At 39.1% G+C, this 22,343-nt stretch overlaps 2 protein-coding genes across 4 annotated transcripts in view; one reads left to right on the top strand and one right to left on the bottom strand.

Moving 5' to 3' along the window:
* The first annotated feature begins 259 nt into the window (after positions 1-259).
* Positions 260-15,306, top strand: zyg11 (zyg-11 family member, cell cycle regulator). Of its 2 annotated transcripts, XM_057841751.1 has the most exons (18): positions 260-663; positions 741-906; positions 1,018-1,229; positions 1,315-1,632; positions 1,723-1,836; positions 1,974-2,090; positions 5,406-5,546; positions 5,606-5,782; positions 6,693-6,757; positions 6,836-6,935; positions 7,001-7,051; positions 7,126-7,287; positions 9,892-9,939; positions 10,063-10,260; positions 10,333-10,385; positions 10,474-10,571; positions 13,531-13,723; positions 13,887-15,306. In XM_057841751.1, the coding sequence occupies exons 1-17, from the start codon at positions 640-642 to the stop codon at positions 13,710-13,712; spliced, it is 2,226 nt and encodes a 741-aa protein (XP_057697734.1). In that variant the 5' UTR covers positions 260-639; the 3' UTR covers positions 13,713-13,723; positions 13,887-15,306. The 2 variants fall into 2 exon arrangements, with proteins under 2 accessions (XP_057697734.1, XP_057697733.1); XM_057841750.1 differs by having other exon boundaries at positions 13,531-15,306.
* echdc2 (enoyl CoA hydratase domain containing 2) overlaps positions 14,800-22,343 on the bottom strand; it is a 19,976-nt gene continuing 12,432 nt past the window's right edge. The window contains exons 6-11 of one of the 2 annotated variants that reach the window (XM_057841753.1): positions 18,855-18,911; positions 18,710-18,772; positions 18,511-18,635; positions 17,692-17,742; positions 17,575-17,622; positions 14,800-17,485 (exon numbers count right to left, since the gene is read on the bottom strand). In XM_057841753.1, the coding sequence (XP_057697736.1) occupies positions 17,408-17,485; positions 17,575-17,622; positions 17,692-17,742; positions 18,511-18,635; positions 18,710-18,772; positions 18,855-18,911 (422 nt within the window). In that variant the 3' untranslated portion in view covers positions 14,800-17,407. The remainder of the gene's footprint in view (positions 17,486-17,574; positions 17,623-17,691; positions 17,743-18,510; positions 18,636-18,709; positions 18,773-18,854; positions 18,912-22,343) is intronic. The other variant, XM_057841752.1, reaches the window with a different exon arrangement.

The raw sequence follows: 22,343 nt of genomic DNA, 5'->3' as shown, positions 1-22,343 counted from the left end.
TAACTAATAAAAATAATCGATAAATGCCACTGGATACAGTTTTTTTTTTTTTTTTAAGAAAAAAAAATCAAAACACAGGCACACATTCTCTCCCTAGGGTTTTTTTGCTAGTCCCTCACAAATTTCTATAGAGATGTTTTCGTTATTATTATTTCTACACTTTTTAATGTGTTTTCTAAAATAAAGGAACATCACTTACTACTTATTTTTGCAAATATATTCAATTTTTTTTTCTTACGTGTTCTCGTTTTGCAACAGTGCCACTCCGGCTTCCGTAGCCCCACATCCTCGCTTCGCATGTACTTCCCTTGTCATGACCATTTGTTTACTGCCTGTCAGGTCAAAAATAGCCGTGGCTACTTAGTTTCTACCTGTGCAGATAGATACGCACTTTGGCTGCTCGTGTTAAAGTAATATTCCGACTGTAAAAAAAACAAAAACAAAAAAAAAATGATTTTCAGCAACGTAGACAGCCATCGACGCTCAGCCCGAACGGAGGCGAGAACAAGTAAGCTAGCTAGCTAGCTTCACCGGTCGTCGGCCCGGCTTTTGGGCGAGAGAATCGGTCAAGCTGGAGACAATCAGAGATCCCTGAGGAGCGCACTTTGCCTTCGTACAAACGAAAATAGTTCCGCAATAATGGCCTCCAGCTTCCTCGACGCGGTAGGTTTTACTTTCTTTTGGGTTTCACGTTTGACTGGTTTCCATGCCTGACTTAAGTGGTGCTATGTGAACCGCAGGACGAGGCGTCCCCAGCGGGCTTGACAGACTTGTGCCTCACCTTTGTGAGCCAGAACCTGGAGTGCTTGTGCGTGAAGCGTGCCGACGGGTCCTTGTGCTTCAGAGAGCCCGTGCTTTTCCCTCAAGAGCTCGCAGATCAGCTTCTTGCCAAAATGGCAACTGAAGGTAAACATACGATTCAATAAAGGTGGCAAAAGTATCAATATTTCCACATGACGGTATTTACAAACCTTTTAAATGAAATTGATTTACGACTATGCGCACATATCCATGCAGGTCTGCTGAACGACAGTACAGTTGGCGTGTTCCGGAACTGCGAGTACCTGCGACTGAGACGGGCTTGTGTCCGCACAGCACGCATATCCGCTGAGGCTTTCCAGAAAGCCCTCTGTCCTCACAGGCTGTCAGAGCTGGACGCCGCTCGGGTCAATGCCGATCTCACCATCTCAGACATTTTGCACGGGTTGGCAACAAATAAATACTGTCAGGTAAGAATAAGATTTGCTATTCAATGTAACATTTCACAGACTAATAAGTGGTTCAATCTTTTCTATGGCACCGCCCACTATACAGGAATCACTCCAGCGATTGGTGCTGACAGGCCTCACCATGTCGTCCTTGGAGGAACCAAGCCACCACGGCTTCAGTGCCCTGCAGGGACTGCGCTCACTTTCTTTGGCCAACGTTGACTTCTACGACTCAGGTCTGGCCGACGTGTGCTCCTTGCCACGTTTGGAGAGCCTGGATCTGTCCAACACGTCTGTCACCAACCTGAACCCACTGCTGGGCCTGAAGGAGAGGCTGCGCTCACTCACGCTCCACCAGCTGAAGAGGCTGGAGATGAGCACCGCACAGTTGCTGGGTGTCATTGGACAGCTGGATGTGTTGCAGGTGAGCAGATGGAGAGCTTCCTCCAATCATGGACGTTGAATGGATTTGGTAAAGTGGGACAGGTTTATGTATGTGCCTATTTGTTAACAGCACTTGGACATAAGCGATGACAAACAGTTCACCTCCGACGTTGCTCGTCAGCTACTGGGTCAACCTGGTATACTACCAGCTCTTGTTTCACTAGATGTGTCTGGAAGGAAACAGGTAAGAACACTTTCCATTAAAAAGCATGCATAACCACGTCCGTCCATCTGTTTTCCCGTGTTTTACAAATGTCTTTGTGTACAAGTTTTAGGAACAGGCAGTAAAATGCAGGTTTAGCTAACAAATATTATTTGCAGGTGACGGATGCTGCTGTGAGGGCGTTTGTGGACGAGAGACCGCAAATGACATTTGTGGGACTCCTGGCCACGGATGCCGGTTTTTCTGACTTTCTCTCTGGAGACGGAAATCTAAAAGTAGGTTTGCACTCGTGCTGCAACAATTAATCGATTAACTCGAGTAATTTGATTAGAAAAAAGAATCAAATTTTGCTGATTGATTATTCGTTTAATTAAAAGTGGCGTAACGATTTGTTTTGAAAGTGTTTGTATTTAGTTTTACTGATTTGGGTGGATACACTGCCCTCTAGTGGCAACAGTGAAAATGACATAACTCATTAGTCATGGCTGAATCCAGCTGCTTCTTGTTAAGACCAACATAAGCTAAGTTTTTGTTTGCGCTAATGTTTTTTAATGCCTTCATAATTTAGTTTATAGGTAGCCTTTTTTTGTGGAAATATGTGTTTGAACTAAGGATGCAACAATACCCTGTTTCAGTACTCGAAGTCCGCCAAAACTTTGTTACTGACTTGACTGCTACAAACAACCTCACTTTGGCAACAGACAGCTGGATGGACATGATGAACAATGAGTGGCAAATTTAGAGCGCTGTTCTTCAAACTCGTCCTGTTTATAAAAGTCAATTGTCATATGCTGGTGTTGTGCAGTAATGAGCAGACGTGACTTCTGTGGTGTTTAACTTTTTTAATGCTCGCTCTGACAACACTCGCGCGCACACACTAGATATCATCAAATCACAAACTATATGTGCTACGTTAGATCCCATGCCATTGGCTACGTGAGCCCAAAATGATCATAGGACACGTAGTCCATATACTACATCGATGAATTATAAACCGCCATGACGGAATGGAAGTTAAGCAGGCCAAATCAATCCATACTAGTGACTATAGATAATGCTGCAAATATTTTAAATTCATTACGTGGCATAGATGGACTCGGACCACAAATGGGATGTTTTGCTCATCTAGTAAACCTAGCTGCTAAGAGACCTGTAGCAATCTACAGTGTGCCCCGCCTCACTTTACAAACACTAAAGATTGTTCTCAGCACTTTTATACAAAATTTCTTCAGATCAGTAAGAAGTAAGCACATAAATATTATGCACTAAAATGTATGTTTATATGATGGCAATTTATTTTTGCTTGTTAGCCAAATAAAAAAACATCGAAACAAAAAATACAAGTGGTTTTTTTTTCAGAGCATTAAATGTATTGAATCGAATCGAAAATCGTGTCCCCCGTATCGAAAATCTTACCAAACCGTGACTTAACTGTATCGATGCAGTTTGAACCATTTGTTAAGAGCATTGAAGAAAAGAGAAAAAAAAGTTTGCATTTAATAGCATTTAAGCTAGCAAACTGTTGCTATATAAGTTACCCAATTGTTCTTTTGTTGTGCTTATTATTTTATACCATCTGAGGCTTAGCTCAGGTATTTTAATTTTTTATGTTCCTTATCCAATTACTCGATTATTCAAATAAAGAAGTTCATCGATTAACTGACTACTAAAATAATCGATAGCTGCAGCCGTAGTTTGCAACAAGGAACATATTTTATATTATTAAAATCTCACGGGAGAACCTATGGCTGGGCGATATGGCTTAAAAATAAAATCTGTTAAAAAAAATAAAATCCCCCAATTCATTTTTCTCCTTCTCTACTTTTAAAATGAAATATTAAGTATGAAATATGGACAAAATTCTAATAAGTTTTTGCCTTTTTACAAAAAATATTTTGTAGCTACTCTCCTCATCTCCTTGCTTTCAGCCCCCAAATACAAAGTAAAAACTAAATATAAATGTATAGGATTAAATTTCTTTTCCTGCTTTTACTAATTTTCTTAACTAAAGGAGCAATTTGTTCCTGACACACCTTTTGTATGTGGCGGAAAACACTCAGGTGACTTGAAGTTCCGCTCTGAGACCCCAAATTTGGCCAAATTTCGAAATTGTCCGATAGGCACGTGTAATACATAGTTGGAAAGCTTAAAATCTCAATTTTCTGGGGGAAGAAAAATCCTGAACAGGACGGCAGTTTAAAAAAAAAAATTTAAACAGCAAAACCCTATCTGGAGGTGAGAGCACGCGAGAACAGAATTACAGATGCCATGACTTTAACAAGATATTATCGCATACTTACCTTGTTTCGATCCAAAAACTCTATGTAGCATGTATCACTGAGTGTCAAGACACAGCTGTGAATTGACACAGCTGGATGTTCTGGGGATTTTATGGGTGAAACATGGTAATATATCAAGGGTCGCGATGCAGAAATCGCAGACATCAAGGAGTGGTCGAGATTTTCTTTTTCATATATTTACCCTTTTAAACTTTTTTTCCCAATTTTCTTTGTTTGGATCGGTTATTTATAATCTAACATATCGGAGAAAATGCGACAGTAACAAAAAAAAATACAATTAAGCGATAGTTATGAGGTAGATATCCATGACTTTTTTACAGACCATTTTTTTCATTGTGACGTCATTTGTTTAAAAGTTTAAAATATGCGAGTGAATAACTTTTTAAAGTCTTTTTTTTTTTTTTTTTTTAAACTAAATATTAGACATCAATTAATGATTCTAAGCTAAAAAAGACATTTCAAATAAAAAATGTAATTACTTACGTTCTTTTTATGGCTGGGTTGAAACGAAAGCGGTTGCGTGACGTCTGTAAACAGGGGTTTCCGGGGTAAAACGGACAAATAAAAAAATAGTTCAGGGGCTTATTGCGCCATGAATCTGCTATGGCAGCATATAGACATATTTTTCTATCAAACCCAACAGTTTTTTTTTGGCTTAAAATACAGCAGTTTATTTTAAAGAGGGGTGCAAGAGCAGAAACTTCTTTTTCAGCCTTGTTTGTATTTTCAGCCATGTGCTGCTTAACCCTTTATTGCCAAATGTATCAAATTTGATACACCTAAAATTTCATGGTTTTGAGAGTAATTCAGAATTTTGACATTTCTTTTGAAAATAAAAAGATGGATGCAAGTCAACACATGCATCTGCAGGTTCCAAGAGAAAAAAAAAACTGGATTTAGCTAGGGTTATAGATATTAGAGCGCTTATTACACATATTCATTTTGAGATTTTTTACAAATTTGAAAAAAAAGGTTTCATTAGGACCTTATTTTTCAAATTTTGGGATTCTCTGATAAATGCTTCATGTTGCAGGTCTTTAAGGGTTAATTGATAAATCAATCACATTCGTGTGGTATTTAGAGGAGAAAAAGCGGCTCTCAATAGGCCTTTCTGCCCTCAGAGCAGAGCATATTACATATTTAAGAGGAGTAATATGCAATAAAAAAAAACTTGAATTAAATAATGCACTCACTATACAGTATAAAAAAATAAATAATACTTGTCTGCCTGTCACTAATATGACATTGCCTTAGCAATAGCAAACATGCAATGACGTGTTTTTCGATCAGGTAACAGGTGAAGCCAATGAAACTCAAATCTGCGAGGCGTTACGCCGCTATAGCGAGCGGGAGGGCTTTGTGAGAGAGGCGCTCTTTCATCTTTTCAGTCTCACACACGTCATGGAGAAGCCTCGACCTGACATTTTAAAGGTAGAGTCATTTTCTGTCCTTCAAAGATAGTCTTGTTCTGAAATAAATTGTCTTTGCAGCTGGTTGTTCTTGGCATGAAGAACCACCAGGCCACGCTCAACGTTCAGCTGGCAGCGAGCGCCTGTGTTTTCAACCTAACCAAACAGGACCTGGCTGCCGGGATGCCGGTGCGCCTGCTCAGCACTGTCACTCAGCTACTTCTGGAGGCTATGAGGACATTTCCTAATCACCAACAGGTAGAGGCTTTTCCTTCTCTGTCACGAAGCAATAGACATCCAATAAATTTGAACTGGGAGGTGCAGCCAATTAGTTAAAATGCTTGTATACATTTTTTTCAAGGACAGACATAATGGGGTTAACAGGTTTGATTTCACAATTTTAACTTTTTAATGAATATCTTCCCTGAATACATGACAGCATTTTAAAACTTGAACAGGTTTACAATGTTGTTTCAATAGAACAGAATACATTAGGGATGTCCCGATCGCATATTTTTGCACAAGAGTCCGAGTCACGTGATTTTGAGAATCTGCCGATACAGAGTCCCGATCCGATACTGGGAAAAAAAGTTTTTTTTTTTTTTTTTGTTTTGTTTTGTTTTTTTGAAGGGAGGGGGTGTTTTTATTTGTACACAATTTCCAAGGATGTTACAGTACTGTACTTTTTACAGTACTTCCTCTTCCGCTTTTTCCGGGAGTGTTGCAGAGTATAAAAAATTGATATTTCTGTATTTTGGGGGGCAATGCCATTGTATTGTTTTGTTACTTTTTAGCCCTTAAAAAGTGAACAATTATATAAATTAGGCCTGAACGCTATTGGAAAAACACAATCATTGGGATTTGGGGGGGTTTTGCAATATATTGTGATATTAGAACTAGAAGAATTTTCACCTCATATCTTGAATAGCCCTGTTTGGGATAGGCCTGAACGATATTAATTAACAATGCAAAATATATTGCCAAGGCCCCACACCTAATTTTTGCATTGGTTGCATTGGTTGCACTGGTGCACGGAACTTTTCCTTAAGGTGCACCAGCACAAAATGTAGGCGAACCCACATTTTTCATTGCATCACTTTTAACACCACACTTTTAATCGACAACCAAGCCTGTACCCCCATACATACTTCTCCTCTTTGTTTTCCAGTTGCAGAAGAACTGCCTACTGTCTCTCTGCAGCGACCGCATTTTACAAGAGGTGCCATTTAACAGGTCGGGATTGAACGTTCACAAGGTCAAACGTTACAATAATTCAACAACATTTTTCAAATTTTGGCACTCATTTTCAAGGTTTGAGGCAGCTAAACTAGTAATGCAGTGGCTGTGCAATCATGAGGACCAGAATATGCAGAGGATGGCTGTGGCTATCATTTCCATTCTAGCTGCTAAGGTATTTTTGTGTGTTTATTTTTATTCATTTTCTCCGTTGTTTGATCTTTAAAATGTTTTCACTAGTTGTCCACAGAGCAAACAGCTCAGCTGGGAGCAGAGTTGTTCATAGTCAAGGTAGCAATCCAAATTTGGCTTTATCAGAGTGGTCAACTTTAATTGTTTATGTACAACTATGTGGTGCCCTGCAGCAACTGCTCCACATTGTGCGTCAGAAGGCCACTCAGGGCATGGTGGACGCCACGCTTAAATTCACCCTGAGCGCACTCTGGAACTTAACGGACGAGTCACCGACTACCTGCCGCCATTTTATTGAGAACAAAGGCCTGGATCTGTTCATTAAAGTTCTAGAGGTACGTACAAACACAGACCACTGTCAATAAAACTGCAGTTTTTAAAGTAAAAAAAATAGGATGCCTTAGTACATTATTTAATAGAGGTGTGCATCGGCACTGCCCTCACGATTCGATTCGATTACGATTCGGAGGGCCACGATTCGATTCAGAGGGTCACGATTCGATTCGGTTCGATTTGGCAATGCATCGCGATGCCTGAAAGCCTGGGATGTATTACAATTCTAAAGCAAAGCATATTTTTGTGAATCATGAGGCAACGCAAGCGGTCAGACATTAAACAACTTTTTATTGGCTCTTGTGTCACTCCTGGTTGAAGTCAAATGAAAATACTTTCAGATGTATATATTAAAGAAAAACAGATCACAGCATTTAATTGGTGCTTTGAATGAGACCAGGGCTTTTCCTCTTTTTTTTTTACACATAGTAGCAGCCTTTCACACAGTGCAACATCTGAACTTCTGTGCAAAATCAGTAATAACAGTCACTGTATTTTAGTCACAACGACCCATCAATAAAAATATTCAAGTAAATATTAAAGAAAACGACAAAGAAAATATTGTAGTGTAGCAGCATCTTTATCGCAATATCAATCCAGGGATCAGTTCAGTTGCAAACAAAACATCTAAATTGCAATGTAGAACAAAAGTCAAATGTAGGCCAAGCCCACTATGTATGTGCAATCAACTTAGAAATGCAATCAGTAACTACCACATAACAATAAAAAATAATGAATTAAAATAAAGTGCAGCAGCATTTTAGCAGCCATAACAATCTGTTTCAACATGAGGAAATATCAGTTTTTTGCAACTGAGAGAGCAGAGAGATAGTAGAGGTTAGATCAGACCTAAAAAATCCAGCCCAACTCGACATGGCCCGCTGGTATTGAAGCCCGACCCGGCTTGGAGTGACGCGAAAAAAAAAACGCAGCAGCAGCAATTTATTTTCATTTCTTTGAGTTAGCAGAAAAAACGCAAGTTTTCTTAATGTTTGAATAGTCTACATATTTTCATGATCATTATAAAAGCATTTACACAACGAAATAATGCTGGGAAAGTTTAATCTAAAAAAACATGCAATTTTGCGGACACACAGAGAAGATTCAAAAGGATCATATTTGTGTTGCCTTTGTGTGCATAAAAAAGTCTTTCATAACGAATTCTCAGATGGCAGAAAAAACCCCAAGTTTTCTTAATGTTTAAATAGTCTACATATTTTTATGATCATTATAAAAGCATTTACATAATGAAATAACGCTGGGAAAGTTTTATATAAAAAAAAACATGCGATTTTGCAGACACACAGAGGAGAACTTTCAAAAGGATCACATTTGTGTTGCCTTTATGTGCATAAATAAAAGTGTCTTTGTAACGAATCGCAAGCGCCACAGCGAGGAGACGAAGAAAAAGTGGGCGGCGCCACTGCATTAATGTGCGTGCACAAGCAAATGCACAATACAGAGAGCCTGCTCTCAGTTTTATCCCATTTTTAAAAAATAATTTATTAGTCCGGCGCGGCGGCCCAACCCGACCCGAACGTGAATGCTTAACATTTTGGGGCCGACCCAACCCGTTCGGGTTCGGGCACAAGATCTAACCTCTAAGAGATAGGACATAACAAAACTATGGCTGGAGCGGAGAAAGAGGGAGCGAGAAAGATTATTGATGCACCTAAGACATTGAAAGCAGACATCTGGAGACATTTTGGCTTCCACGAGGTTGGTGGGAAACGTGACCAGAGTTATGCAGCGTGTAAAAAAATGAAACATGAGAATTGTAATACAAATGGGGAAACCAAATCCGTTGCATCACCAAAATTGCGCAGGGAAGATTTTTGAACATACTTAAATATTTTTAAATGCGCTGAATCGATTCGGCTTGTTGCCCGCATCAAATCGAATTGTCCATGCCCCACTTCGGGATGCATCGCCGCATCAATTATTGTTGACACCACTATTATTTAATACTGTTATTGTAAAATTGCTATTTAAATCGGATTAAACTGCAGCTTATTTCTCTTTGTTTTTGTAACTTTGCATTTATAACCACAATTGTATAATTTTGAAATGCTGCAGTAATTTTTTTAAACTTTAATTGATTTACAGCAATTTAAGTCTTTAAAAGGTTTTTTTTTAACATTACAAGTTGATTCTTTACAATTTAAATCCACTAATTTGTCATTATAGCTACATCGCTAACAGAGATTTAGTGATAGTAGGATCTTTGGTATAATCTCAGGATAAACATGAAATATACATATCTTCTAAATCTTAAATTAATTTGACCTCTAAAGTTTTGATTGCAAAATTCATCATGATGTAAAGTTGAACAGCACGACGAAGACTATTTGAACATTTGTTTGATCAGATGAAATTTATGCATAAAGTACTGAAACATTGAACAGTTGGAAAGGTGCATTTAGATTTTTTTGAATAAGTCAAAATTAGATTCATCTCTAACAAAGTTTCCAAAATGTGGTAGACCTATTTATATTATCGACATCATCAAGACACTTGCCAAACTATCTATTAATGTATGCTTGCGGGTGAGTAATGTATGCCTGCGAGGGAAGCATGACTCACCTGTTTTTCCTCTTTCTCTGCAGTCCTTCCCTAATGAGTCCTCCATTCAGCAGAAGGTTCTGGGCCTGTTGGTGAGCGAGTTGCAGTTTTTGACGCAATTTTAAAGACAAGCGTCATCTTTTTTAAAAAATGCATGCAGACATTCTCATAAAGTGATGGAGGATTCACTGAATGACCTTTTTGTCTTATGGTAGAACAACATTGCGGAGGTTGGCGAGCTGCACAGTGAGCTGATGGTGAACACCTTCCTGGACCACATTAGGACTTTACTGCACAGCCCTGAAGTAGAGGTTAGCTACTTCGCAGCTGGAATCCTGGCACACCTGACATCACGGGGGAAAGACGCGTGGACGCTTGGGCCGGAACTCAGGTCCTCCCTACTGGAGCAGTTGGTAATAGCAAAAACTGAGGGAAATGCTTGCAGGGAAAACTGTTCTGAGCCTCACTGGTTGCTTTTCTGTTAGCATGACGTCATCATGAAGTGGCCCGCGCCAAACTGCGAGATGGTAGCCTACAGGTATAAAATTATGGGAGGTAGTTGAGGCCTTTGTTACCAAACTGCGTACACATTGCTCAATCAAGTATGTGTGCATGTTGTCCTGTAGGTCGTTTAACCCCTTTTTTCCCCTACTGGAGTGCTTTCACACGCCGGGTGTCCAACTCTGGGCTGCTTGGGCCATGCAACATGTCTGCAGCAAGAATGGTGAGCCTTTGTGTACAATTACTGAACACTTCATTAGGTACCATCGAATGGCACCCAATACTACTATCAGAACTGGATGATTGATCAAAATATTATTTAAAAATGTTAATTACTATAAGCTGCACCACCCAGATAAAATATACACATGAGCTGTCCACATTTTAACATGCGATATTTACGTAGAAACATGTTACACAGAAAGATTTGATTGAGGAAAAATCTATTTAGTCATCAAATTATTATTAACAAGGCGAGTTGCATCCTCATTCACATGCAGCCGCCGTGGACTTCTAAAACCACATGGTGAAAATTACAAAAAAATAAAATAAAATACAGCTGCCAGCGCTAGCCCCAGCGTAGCAGCTTCCTCATGGCACTGTGGATGTCCGTACTTTTTTAAATATGTCATAACCACCAATTGTCAGCCTTAATTCTTTCTTCTGTAGTGGTAACCAAGCATCAGAAAGAGCCTTACTCAACGATGAAATCCCACGATGCCTAATGAAATCAGCTAGCAGCATACTAGTGTAGCAGCTGTGTTTTAGCAAACTGTAGAGTTTTTTTTAAATAAGTCAAACCATGCATGGTTAGCCCTCAAATTGTTCATCTATTGTTGCAGGAAGCATCGTACGAAGCCCTCATTGGCGATAAAATCCTTTTCTCAGAACCAGTTGAACCTGGATAGCAGCAAGCTAGCTTAGCAGCCTCGTAGTAGCAAACAACAGTGGATATCTTTTTATTTATTTTTATTTTTTTAATAATCTTTCAAACCACCCATGTTTAGCCTTAGCATGCCATTCTGAAGTGGCACCAAGCATCAGACAGAGCGTTCTTTGTGACTAAAAACCCTAGTGTTTGATCAAGTCTGACAGAGAGGCTATAGCTTTGTCTGCGCCAGCAAACGAGCGCCCTATTGTAGCAATCTTTTTCTGTAGTAGCACCAATGTTCTATTTTGATGGGGGAAAAAATAATACAAATAAAAAAATTGGTATGTACATATAAATAACCCACCTTCTCTCAAACATAGCCTCAGGAATGATATCACTAGGAAATGAAGCTAAGGGTGCGTGGTGTGACAATGCGCTACAATCACACAAAGCTACACCAAGAAACTCACGAGTTGTTGGATAATTAAACACTCACGCACCCTGACGCTGTCAGCCACTGGACAAGATTAATGTCTGCTAACTCAACAAGAAATGATGAAACCTGTTTGCCCGTAAAAGAAATTGTGTATTATTTTAGCTAGCAAGTAGGAACATTCTCAAATGGGTTCACTACAGTATATACTGTAATGAATATTTGTGACCAGGGCTGTCAACAGACTTGCAGGGGCCCGGGGACAAGAGACCATTATAGGGCCCCACCCCACCCCACCGGCTTGTCACAACAACATACGCAGTACTTTTAACGCTTTGCAAGCAGTGACAGTGTAAATTTTCAAATTATTTGAGATTGTAATTAAATTTATCAGACCGTAATGAGATGTGACACAATATAAACCATTTCTATCTATTGTCCCATGTAGGCTACAGTACAATACAACTGAGAGTGCTATGCCTCACTGCTAAGCAACGAAACAGTATTGACCCCAATCACCAACGTCACACAATCACGTGATCGCTGTATTGTGCCGCCATATTGTCCGTCATTGTTTGATCGTAGTTCTAAAGGTGGATTCACTTGCAAATTATGGAAGCCCCGGTGCTTTCAGAGGCTGTAAACTCATTGGATGAGTTGCATAAAAGCCGTTATTTGGAAAAGCTTCAGTCGATCCAGTCACCAGATCCATATTTAATGCCCAAACTGAAATTTGCTTCCGTCCAGTCCCGTCCCGTGCGTCAGAGCTCATCCTGAGACCACAAAATTTCCAATCATACTCCAGTTTATGTCATGATGAGGAGTCGGGTACCAGAAATCGGCACAGGCCCGAATATAAACCAACATTTGGTCAGCTGAGCGTCACCGTTGTCACGATTATAAAATGAAACTTGATCGACAACGGGCCGGTGTGTGCCGAAAAGTAGCTGCCCCGCGTGAAATGTCCCCCCTGACGGGAGCGCTTACTTATAACGCTTTATTGACGTGAAAACATCAAATGTTTTCATGGGCGCATTACAGTAATGGATTTACGACTGTAAGATCAGTTTTTAATAATTAAATTACACAAAATATTAGTACTGTATTTTAGTAACAAATAGTGGACTGGGCCACGTAACCATCTTTGAACAGAAATGTATTAATCTACATGTTTACACGACCATATCCCAATGACAATCACACAGGTATGACATTTATTAGTTCAAGCAGAGTAAAATAATACATTTTCACGGTACAAGAAAGTTGTTTTTGTGTGGGCGCTCCCGTCAGGGGGGACATTTCCCGCAGGGCGGCTATTTTTCGGCACAACACCTGTTGTTGCGCTTACCTTCTTGCTGCGCGACCGTGGCGACGAGCTTCGTGGTCTCTGTCTGATGATGTCTGCGATCGTGTTGGCATTATTGTGATGTTTTCGCCGCTGTCTTACGGCTGTCGACACAAACGCATCATGGACCGAGATAAACAAACCGTGCTGCTTTCGAGATTTGCCCTTTTAACAATGGGCGCACAGCAACTACTAAAATGACTGTTTATCTTCTCTGTTACTGCAACCAACCGCCACACATGCCTTCACCATTTTGATTAATCAATGTTAACGATTGTCAGGCGGGGGGGGGATTGTGCAAAAAAAAAAGGAAAAAATATATATTTGAAATATTTAACATGTTAGTTTTCAAGTATATATCGAGTATAACATAATATTAAATCAGACAAAGATTTTTTAAAAAAAATATATGAATGTAAAGTAAAATAAATTAAGGGTCATTCAGGGGCCCCCATGAGGCCCGGGACAACATACCCAGTTGCCCCCCCTTTCGACGGGCTTGTTTGTGACGGTATTGTACGGTGTGTTTGTAGCCGGGCGCTACTGCAGTATGCTGTTGGAGGAAGGTGGCCTGCAGCAGTTGGAGCGCGTACACGCCAACCCACAAACGCACCCGGATGTCGGGCAGCTGACCGAGAGCATATTGGAAAGCCTGGAACGCCACCAGGCGCGCACTGGACAGCACACCGCCGCCCGCATGCCACCTCAACAATAAGCTCCAACAGGGTAAAAAAATATATAGTTTCAGTAGGTGCCATTGTAATTTACTGCCATTGAGAGCGCTAGACATCCAACCCATTTTGACTTGGAAGGCAGACAGCAATCCTAGCGCATTTTCTTAATTTTTACTTAAATACAAAATAAACAAAGAAAGTTTTTTCTCTTTCAGGTAAACTAAACCTGCAAGACCTGAGTGTTGCATGTGGGGGGGGGGAATGGACAGTACGCGGTTGTTTGCACACAAACCTTATTTATATTACACAAGAATGTTACAATTACGCTTCAATGTTTTTGAGATATTTTTTCTTGTCTGAGATGAAGCATGTCGCAATGATACTTAAGTGCTGTAAATGAGATTAGAAACTGAGGTTAAAAATGTATTATAGGCTACATAGAGAGACAGTGTTATCGAGAGAGTGGCATATGTGTAAATGTGTCAATATGTTAAGGTTGCATTGTGAAGTCCAAATTCTACAGAAAATAATGTAATTTCATGATAAAACAGTAAAAGAATTTGACTTTATTCAAACAATGTGATATTAGTTTCCTAGCTTTGACAAAAAATGTGATTATGATGAACTTAAAATGACGATTTATTCCCATCACATCCCAACTTTATTTCCGTAACTTTTTCGACTTCTTGAGACACGATGGTATTCCCACCTTTTATACTATTATCAGAACTTATGACATTAGCATTTCCTGAATTTTACCTGTTACGTAACTTTGTTTTATCAATGGCAACATCACAACGTCCTACTCTCATTGCTGCAACTTCATATTTGCCAAGTTTCAATCACATCCTTTTGACTTATGACAATTCACACAACTTCAAGACTAAATTCTTGTTCCATAATGGCTGTAATTTTCATAAAAATTGTAACCTGTAATCTTTTAATGTAATACATTAAAAGCATGACGTTTTATTTGTATTCTCCTAAAACTGAAGTTTGCAGTTTGAACAAAAAGTCCAACATTTTGTCAAATTTTGGAAACTGACCGAAAGTTTAAAAAAAAAAAAAAAAAAAAATACAGTATTTGGAAAAATAACTGTTTTCATTGCTCATCAACTGATTCTTTTTGTAATCTTAACAGATTATACGTACATTCTAAAAATACTAAATTAAACCGATAATGTATACTGTTGGGTTACATTACAGTACATCGTATATAAAACATTAGCTGTTATCTCGTCAATATCTTCAATCCTAGGAGGCGTGGCTTTGGTCAGGATCGTAAGTCAACCCATTTGAACTAGGACTGGCGAGTACAATGCTTACTGAACCGTAACTGTCCAACTTAATTGTCACAGCATTTCGACTTCATTCCCATAATGTTTGACTAAATTCACATAACGCCACAAGTTTTTCAATTTTTGAATCTGAATTCTCGTAATGCTACATTTTTATCCTTGTAAGATTTATCCAATGTGTAAGCATGTTTGTTAGTTGCAAAGTGGTATTGGAATGTGTAAATATGCCTCAAAGGAAAAACTGTATTAGCTTGTTCAGAATTGCATCACATTTATTTTATTGTACATTAATGATTATTTTATTTCATTTTAAAGAATAAAAAAAAAATCAACAAGGTCTATGGATCTGTTTTGGTGCTAATAATTTCTTTCCAATTTGGAAACACATTTCTTATTGAATATACATTCCACTGCTTGATTAGTATGTCAAGTCATGCTGTTTAAGATGTTTTGGACAAATTCATTATGAATGTGCAAACTTGGACAAAAGCTGTCCAAAAAGACATGTTTCAGGAATTTTCCAAACTACAGTTTATTAAACTATACTTTGAAGGCTCACATTCAACTGCATACTCGAGAATATGAATAGCAGGAAATATATATGGCGGAAAACACAGACAAGACTGAAAAAGCAGTTTCTGATCTTGCACTCCTCTTTAAAATAAACTGCTGTATTTTAAGCCAAAAGAACTGTTGTGTTTAATAGAACAATATGTCTATATGCTGCCATAGCGGATTCACGGTGTATTAAGCCCCTGAAATATTTTTCTGTTTTACCCTGAAAACGCCCATTTACAGACGTCGCGCAAACACTTTTGTTTCAACTCAGCCATAAAACAAAGGTAACTATATTTATTATTCAAAATGTCTGTCATTTCATCTTAGAATCATTAATTGTCTAATATTTTGTTTAAAAAAAAAAAGAACTTTAAAAAAATATTCACTCCTATATTTTAAACTTTTAAACAACGCCACAATGAAAAAAATAGTGTCTGCAAAAAAGTCATGGATATCTACCTCATAACTATCACTTAATTGTTTTTTTTGTTTTTTTTTTGTTACTGTCGCATTTTCTCAGATATGTTGGATGATAAATAATCGCTCCAAAGAAAGATGTAAAAACGTTTAAAAGGGTAAATATATGAAAAACAAAATCTCAACTACTTCTTGATGTCTGCGATTTCTGCGTCGCGACCCTTGTTGTATTACCATGTTTCACCCATAAAATCCCCAAAATATCCAGCTGTGGCCATTCACAGCTGTGTCTTGACACTCAGTGATTTGTTTGTTTGTTGTTTATTGTCATCATCATCATCGGTATCATTGGCAGTTACAAGATAGCATTGTGATAAGATTAATTAACCCGAAGAAAAGACAAGGGCTTCCGGGAGAAGCCTGGGCTTCTTAAATCCCATCCCCATTAAACCAAAGGATGAAAATCTTCGCATGATAACGTAGGCATTTCACATTGTGATACAAGTACAGTTTTTTTGTTTTTGTTTTTTTACACATGAATTAACTTCCCAAAAGTCATTGATTAGACATGACACTTGGGTCAAGCAGTCAAACATCCGTTTGCTCATTGATTAGGTTAGAGTTTTTCTGCTAAGAGATCTTCCGTTATCCAGACGTGAAAGTGTTGGCCGGACATGGGCGTTGGCTCGATGTAGGTCACATTGTTGAGAAAATCTTGTCCAAGGTACTTAGTGACCAGTTAAGCAGTTCCATGACACATAAAATTGGCACAGATTTAATCAGAACTAGGCAGCATTCGCCTATGTCAGCAGATGGATAATGTTCTGTCTTTGCGACGGAGCTGATTGTTAAGGCATGTTATGACTATCATATCTTTAGTCACTCATATTCCTCAACTTTTTGTTATGGGAACACAATGTAGTGTTTGTGTGTCTGGCTGAATGCCCTGATTTGAACCTTGGGCAATTCTTTATCATGCTAGAGGTCAGTCTCTATAGCGGCTTAGAGTAATCTCTTTATAAGTTTTTTAAAAGGCTGCTAGGGTCCCCGTGTTGATCAGTGCAGGGTCTAGAGCCCCGAGCATGTGATAGTTGCTACATGGAGTTTTTGGATCGAAACAAGGTAAGTACGCGATAATATCTCGTTAAAGTCACTGCGTCTTTAATTCTGCTCTTTCATGCTCTCACCTCCAAATAGGGTTTTGCTGTTTGAATTTTTATTTTATTTTTTTTTAATTCCTTCCTGTTCAGAATTTTTCTTCCCCAAGAAAATTGAGATTTGAAGCTTTCCAATGATGTATCACACATGCATATCGGACAATTTTGAAAGTTGGCCAAATTGGGGGTTTCAGAGCGGAACTTCAAGTCATCTAAGTGTTTTCCGCCATATACATTTAGTTGGTTTGTATAACATTCACTGACTCCTTTTTGAGTAAAGTGATTCATCCCAAAAATAAGAACAACTCATTCACCAATATATCGCGGAGGTCTCTTCTCTATGAAGGCTGCCATACCCTCCCGCCTGTCCCGCGTCGGGATGACCTGAAACGGTCGACACCCACCAACCACTTGATTAAGCACACCTGCACAATCGAAGCCGCTAAACACTCCAAACCCATGAAGTTGTTTACCTGAGCGTAGCACATCCTCTCTATGGCCATTGCTGAAGTGATGTCAACCTAGCAAGAGTCAAAAATCAGTCATAGCACAAAAGTAGTGTAAACAAGAATAGCAAACAACTTGTGTACCTCCATGCCTCTGATCATTGCCTCTTTAGCCATCCGCACAGCAATGGGGGCCTGGGGGACAACAAAACTTAGATTTTTAACATCTTCCTCATTAGAGGTCGACCGATATGGGATTTTCAAATGCCGATTGCCAATATCCAAAGCCGATTTTGTAAACTGATATTTGAGTCCGACATACTTTTTAAAAAATTTTAAGTACATAGCTTATAAAGGTTTTTTTTTTTTTTATTGCTTCAAGAGCAGCAAATTTACAATGATGACCTAGGATTCAACGAATTAATTCAGTCTAGTGGTACTAAACCAATGAACGCAGCACTTCAACAAAATTTTAACTAGATTAACTTTAAAACAACCATTTCAAGTCAAACAATTACAATTTTGAACCACAATTCACAAGTCCAATGACTACAATTTTGAAAAAATAACCATGACACCAATGATTAATTGAGGTCGATTTACCTATCATCATAAACAATATCACTTTGTCACCAATTGGTCGCTTCTCCCTTTGAGAAGTAATTTTTTAATACTGTGCTTTTTTAAAAATTCGCCATGAAAGAATTCACTATAGTTGATTTGGAAAACATGGTGTATTCCATAAAATATTTTCAACTAGTAGTTTATAGTTAACTGATGTGAACGCTACGGTTGGCCCATTTCTCCACTCCACTGCCACCGCGGCCTCACCGACTGCAGGCGTCTGAGCTGGAGTAGAAGAAATACGGAACGACAGAAGCCCGCGGAGAAAGACGAGAGGGGGTGGAAAGGGTAAATTGAAGGAGGATTTAATAGTCTGTGGAGGGCAAGACGAAGGCAGACCTGGGGCAGGATCTCTCTGGCCAGGCCGAGCGCTTCCGCGTACGCCGCCTCACCCGTCCCGTCCTGCTGCACCACTCTGTTCACCAGGCCCATCTCGGCAGCCGCCTTCCCTCCCACGCATCTCCCTGTCGCGATTTAAAAAAAAAAAAAAAAGACAATATTTATTCTGTCCATGCAAGATTTTTACTGTATTTCTCACCTGTGAAGATAAGCTCCTTGGCCAGGGCCAAGCCCACAGCACGAGGTAGCCGTTGACTGCCCCCTGTGCCGCGAGGAAAATAACAAAACTCAAAGTCAACGCTTTCTTTGCCCCCGTTAAAAGATTTCGCAGCGTGACGTCTTACCGGCCCCCGGGAGCAGCCCTCGCGTCGTCTCAATCAGGCCCATCTGTGCGGAACACGCTGGGGAAAAGCCAAGCGGACGAGTGAAGGTCGGAGATGATGAGCATTGTTACGGCCTAAGTGTCAGTTATTATGGCCACCTGGACTGGTTGCATATTTATAACAAGATGGTAGAGGTGTGACAAAATATCGAAATGGTGATATATCGTGATACTTTGTATCCCAAAAGGTTATCGAAATGCTCCTGCCAAGAATCGAGATATCGTTTTGAAAAAGTGTCAGTGTTTACAAAAAAAAAAAATAAATAAAAAATAAATAAATAAGGGACCAACAAGTTGCTACCAAAATCTACCACCATAATAGTGTCTCAGGTAACTCAAAGGCTGCCATTGACGGTGCTCGACACCCAATCCATTTATACTGGGAACGTTCGTTCATTCGAAATAGGGCTGCAGCTATCGATTATTTTAGTAAACGATTAATCGATGAACTATTTATTTCGAATAATTGAGTAATCGGATAAGGGACATAAAAAATTTAAATACCTGAGTTGTGCCTCACACGGTATATAAAACTAAAAAAAGGATCTATGGTATATAAAATTAAAAAAAGGATCTATGTACAACTAGGGATGGGAATCGAAATCCGATTCCAATTCGGAACCGGTTCCGAGTGTTTCGAGGCCTCGACATCAAAATGAAAAAGCCTTAACGATCCCTTTAACGATTCCTAAAGACGCGTATTGCGTCGTGACGTGTCTTGTTGTCCAGACGCATCAAACTAGCATGGCGCCAAGAACCACTCGCTCCAAAGTTGGACTACACTTCACCAGGAAAGAGTGTGAAAATGAAAGGTTACGATGGGTAAGCACGAGCATTGCAGCCATAAACATAACAATGACAGCACGTAGTTTCAAACGCTCGAAAGTGTGTCTTCACTTCACGAGGAAAAATTACAACAAAGCGACTTGCAGTCATTGCAAGGTGGAGATAACTGCATCGGGAGGGAATAGACTGCACTGTCCTCACCGAGACAGCTATACAGCTAGCTAAACTCCGAAATGACGATACAGAAGACGTTGGTATAATTTGCTGACTTTATTCAACCATCACTTGAAGAGTGAAACTAAAAATAGAAATGAAACAAATCAATTTCGTCCCCAATAACAAACAGGTTTGCATCAACGTAAATCAGCGATGATTAGCTGCTAATAACAGTATGGTTAGCATTCGTTCGCTAGCATTAGCACATCGTTCAAACCACTACACAACAGAATTTAAGTGTCCGATCGCGAGTGGAAACACAACAACAACAACACAAAAGATTATTCATACAGGCGTTGCCTCTGTAGATATTAACATTAACAAAGAACGTAGGCTCGTAGAAGTGTATCCCTCTCTCACTTCGCACGCTCACTCGCTTGGATGCGGCATTTCTTCGAGTGCCCAAACTGCGGCCCGCGGCCCAAATACGGCCCGCCTCCACATTTGGTCCGGCCATTTTGATTTTTTTTTTTTCTCAATCGTGTTATTTATTTCCTGGCCTTTTTCCTTGAAGAATTCAGAGCGGTTTATTTGGTTATTATCTATTTAATTAATAGTGTTTTTATTATTAATTATTATTATTATATTATTATTTTTATTTTATTTACTTTAATTCCGTGAAGAATCCAGAAAGGGTTATTTGATTGTGGCTTTCTGAAAAACAATATTTTTTTTACATTTATGCACTTCTGCAATCGTCACACTTTTTTTGTTACAAACTGACCCCGGCCCCTCATCAGAGAAGGGAAAAGTTATGTGGCCCTCACAGGAAAAAGTTTGGGGACCCCTGCTTTAACACATATTGCCAAACGCAGAACAACAACCTATCTCCCAATATATACCAATATTTTTTATTTCTATTAGATAAATGTTTCAGTAAAATTTTACACATTCTTGTGTATTTGCCACTTATTGCCACAGTTAACATTGAGGCTTTGGGCCTCTTTTGATCTCGTTGTGAGTTTGTAAGGTTGTGAGTTCTGATTAAACAAACTCAATGCCAATCAAAACATTTGTTGTTCTTTTTCCCAAAATTAGAATCGATAAGAGAATCGATAAAGAATCGAATCGTTAAGCAATATCGATAATGGAATCGGAATCGTAAAAATCCTATCAATTCCCATCCCTATGTACAACAAAAGAACAATTGGCTACCTTACATAGCAAAAGTCTGCTAGCTTAAATGCAATAAAATGCTAACGCTTTTTTACAATGCTCTTATCAAATGGCTCAGACACATATTCCCACAAAAAATGGCTAAATATACCTTCAAACTAAATTACGAATGCCTTCAAAAAAACCATTAGCGCAAACAAAAACTTATGTTGGTCTTAACAGGGAGCAGATGGATTCAGCCATGTGAAATGAGTTATCATATTCACTGTTGCCGCTAGAGGGCAGTGTATCCACCCAAAGCAAGCTAAATGCAAACACTTTCAAAACAAACCATTACAACGCCACTTTAATTAAACAAATACTCGAAGCAGCAACATTTAATTTGAATCTTTCTTTCTAATCAAATTACTCGAGTTAATCGATTAATCGTTGCAGCACTACACTGTTAAAAAAAAAAGGGGGGGGGGACCAACAACTTGCTACCAAATTCTTCCAACATAATAGTGTCTCAGTTAACTATAAGGCTGCATTGATGGTGCTCGACGCCCAATTCATTTAGACTGGAAACGTAACTTTTAAAAAAACAGGGAGCGACCCATAAAATACCCCAAAATCCACAGGAAGTAACTGAAAATCAACAGGTACAGTAAATGACCTTAAATGGCCCAAAATTACCTCATTACCTGGCATTGGCTGCCACTACTGGCCATAGATGTTCAATCCGTTTGAAGTGGGAGGGTTCGTTCATTCGCTGCCACCCTCCCAGTTCAATGGATTGGACATCTACTAGTGATAAACTCATTCCAATTCACAACAGAAGCTTGTTTTTTCTGTTTATTAGTTGTTTGTAGAATATCCTAGAATTATTTCCTCCAATGTATCGATAATCGTTGTATCATCGTTATCGTGAGCTTTGTATCGCAAATCGTATCGTATTCTGAGGTATCAAGAGGTTCCTACTGCTACATGATAGACAAAGAGACAAACAAGGATCTACCTCAAACATTTTTTGTAAAATAATGAAGTCACTGCCGACTTGTAGAAATTATTTTAAACGACAAACTATTTGAACTTCAACCCAATGCCTTTTTTAACAATGCCTCAAAAGCAGTGGGAGATGCCTTTCAATGAGGAGAAGCTTTAAGTGTATCCGCTTTGTGATGGTGGAAGGGCTCAGCGGTACCCGGTTCTCAGTAGGTGAAGAAACTACAGTGCCAGAAGTCAAGGCTACAATAGAAAAAAAATAAAAGAACTAAACTGGATTATTTGCTAGTCCTTTTTAGTGAAGCAAGTGCCGCTAGGATGATTCTGAAAGTCTCCCGTTCGACTCAAA

Source organism: Corythoichthys intestinalis, chromosome 7, assembly GCF_030265065.1.
Source record: "Corythoichthys intestinalis isolate RoL2023-P3 chromosome 7, ASM3026506v1, whole genome shotgun sequence".
NCBI classification, from domain to species: domain Eukaryota; kingdom Metazoa; phylum Chordata; class Actinopteri; order Syngnathiformes; family Syngnathidae; genus Corythoichthys; species Corythoichthys intestinalis.
Note: the sequence above shows the minus strand (reverse complement) of the source record. Positions and strands in the feature narration are given on the sequence as shown.

Coding starts and splice junctions, on each gene's coding strand:
- zyg11 (XM_057841751.1), top strand. CDS start 640: ATGGCCTCCAGCTTCCTCGACGCG. Junction 5,783..6,692: donor CATTTCCTAATCACCAACAG/GTAGAGGCTTTT, acceptor TTTGTTTTCCAG/TTGCAGAAGAACTGCCTACT. Junction 6,758..6,835: donor CAAGAGGTGCCATTTAACAG/GTCGGGATTGAA, acceptor CTCATTTTCAAG/GTTTGAGGCAGCTAAACTAG.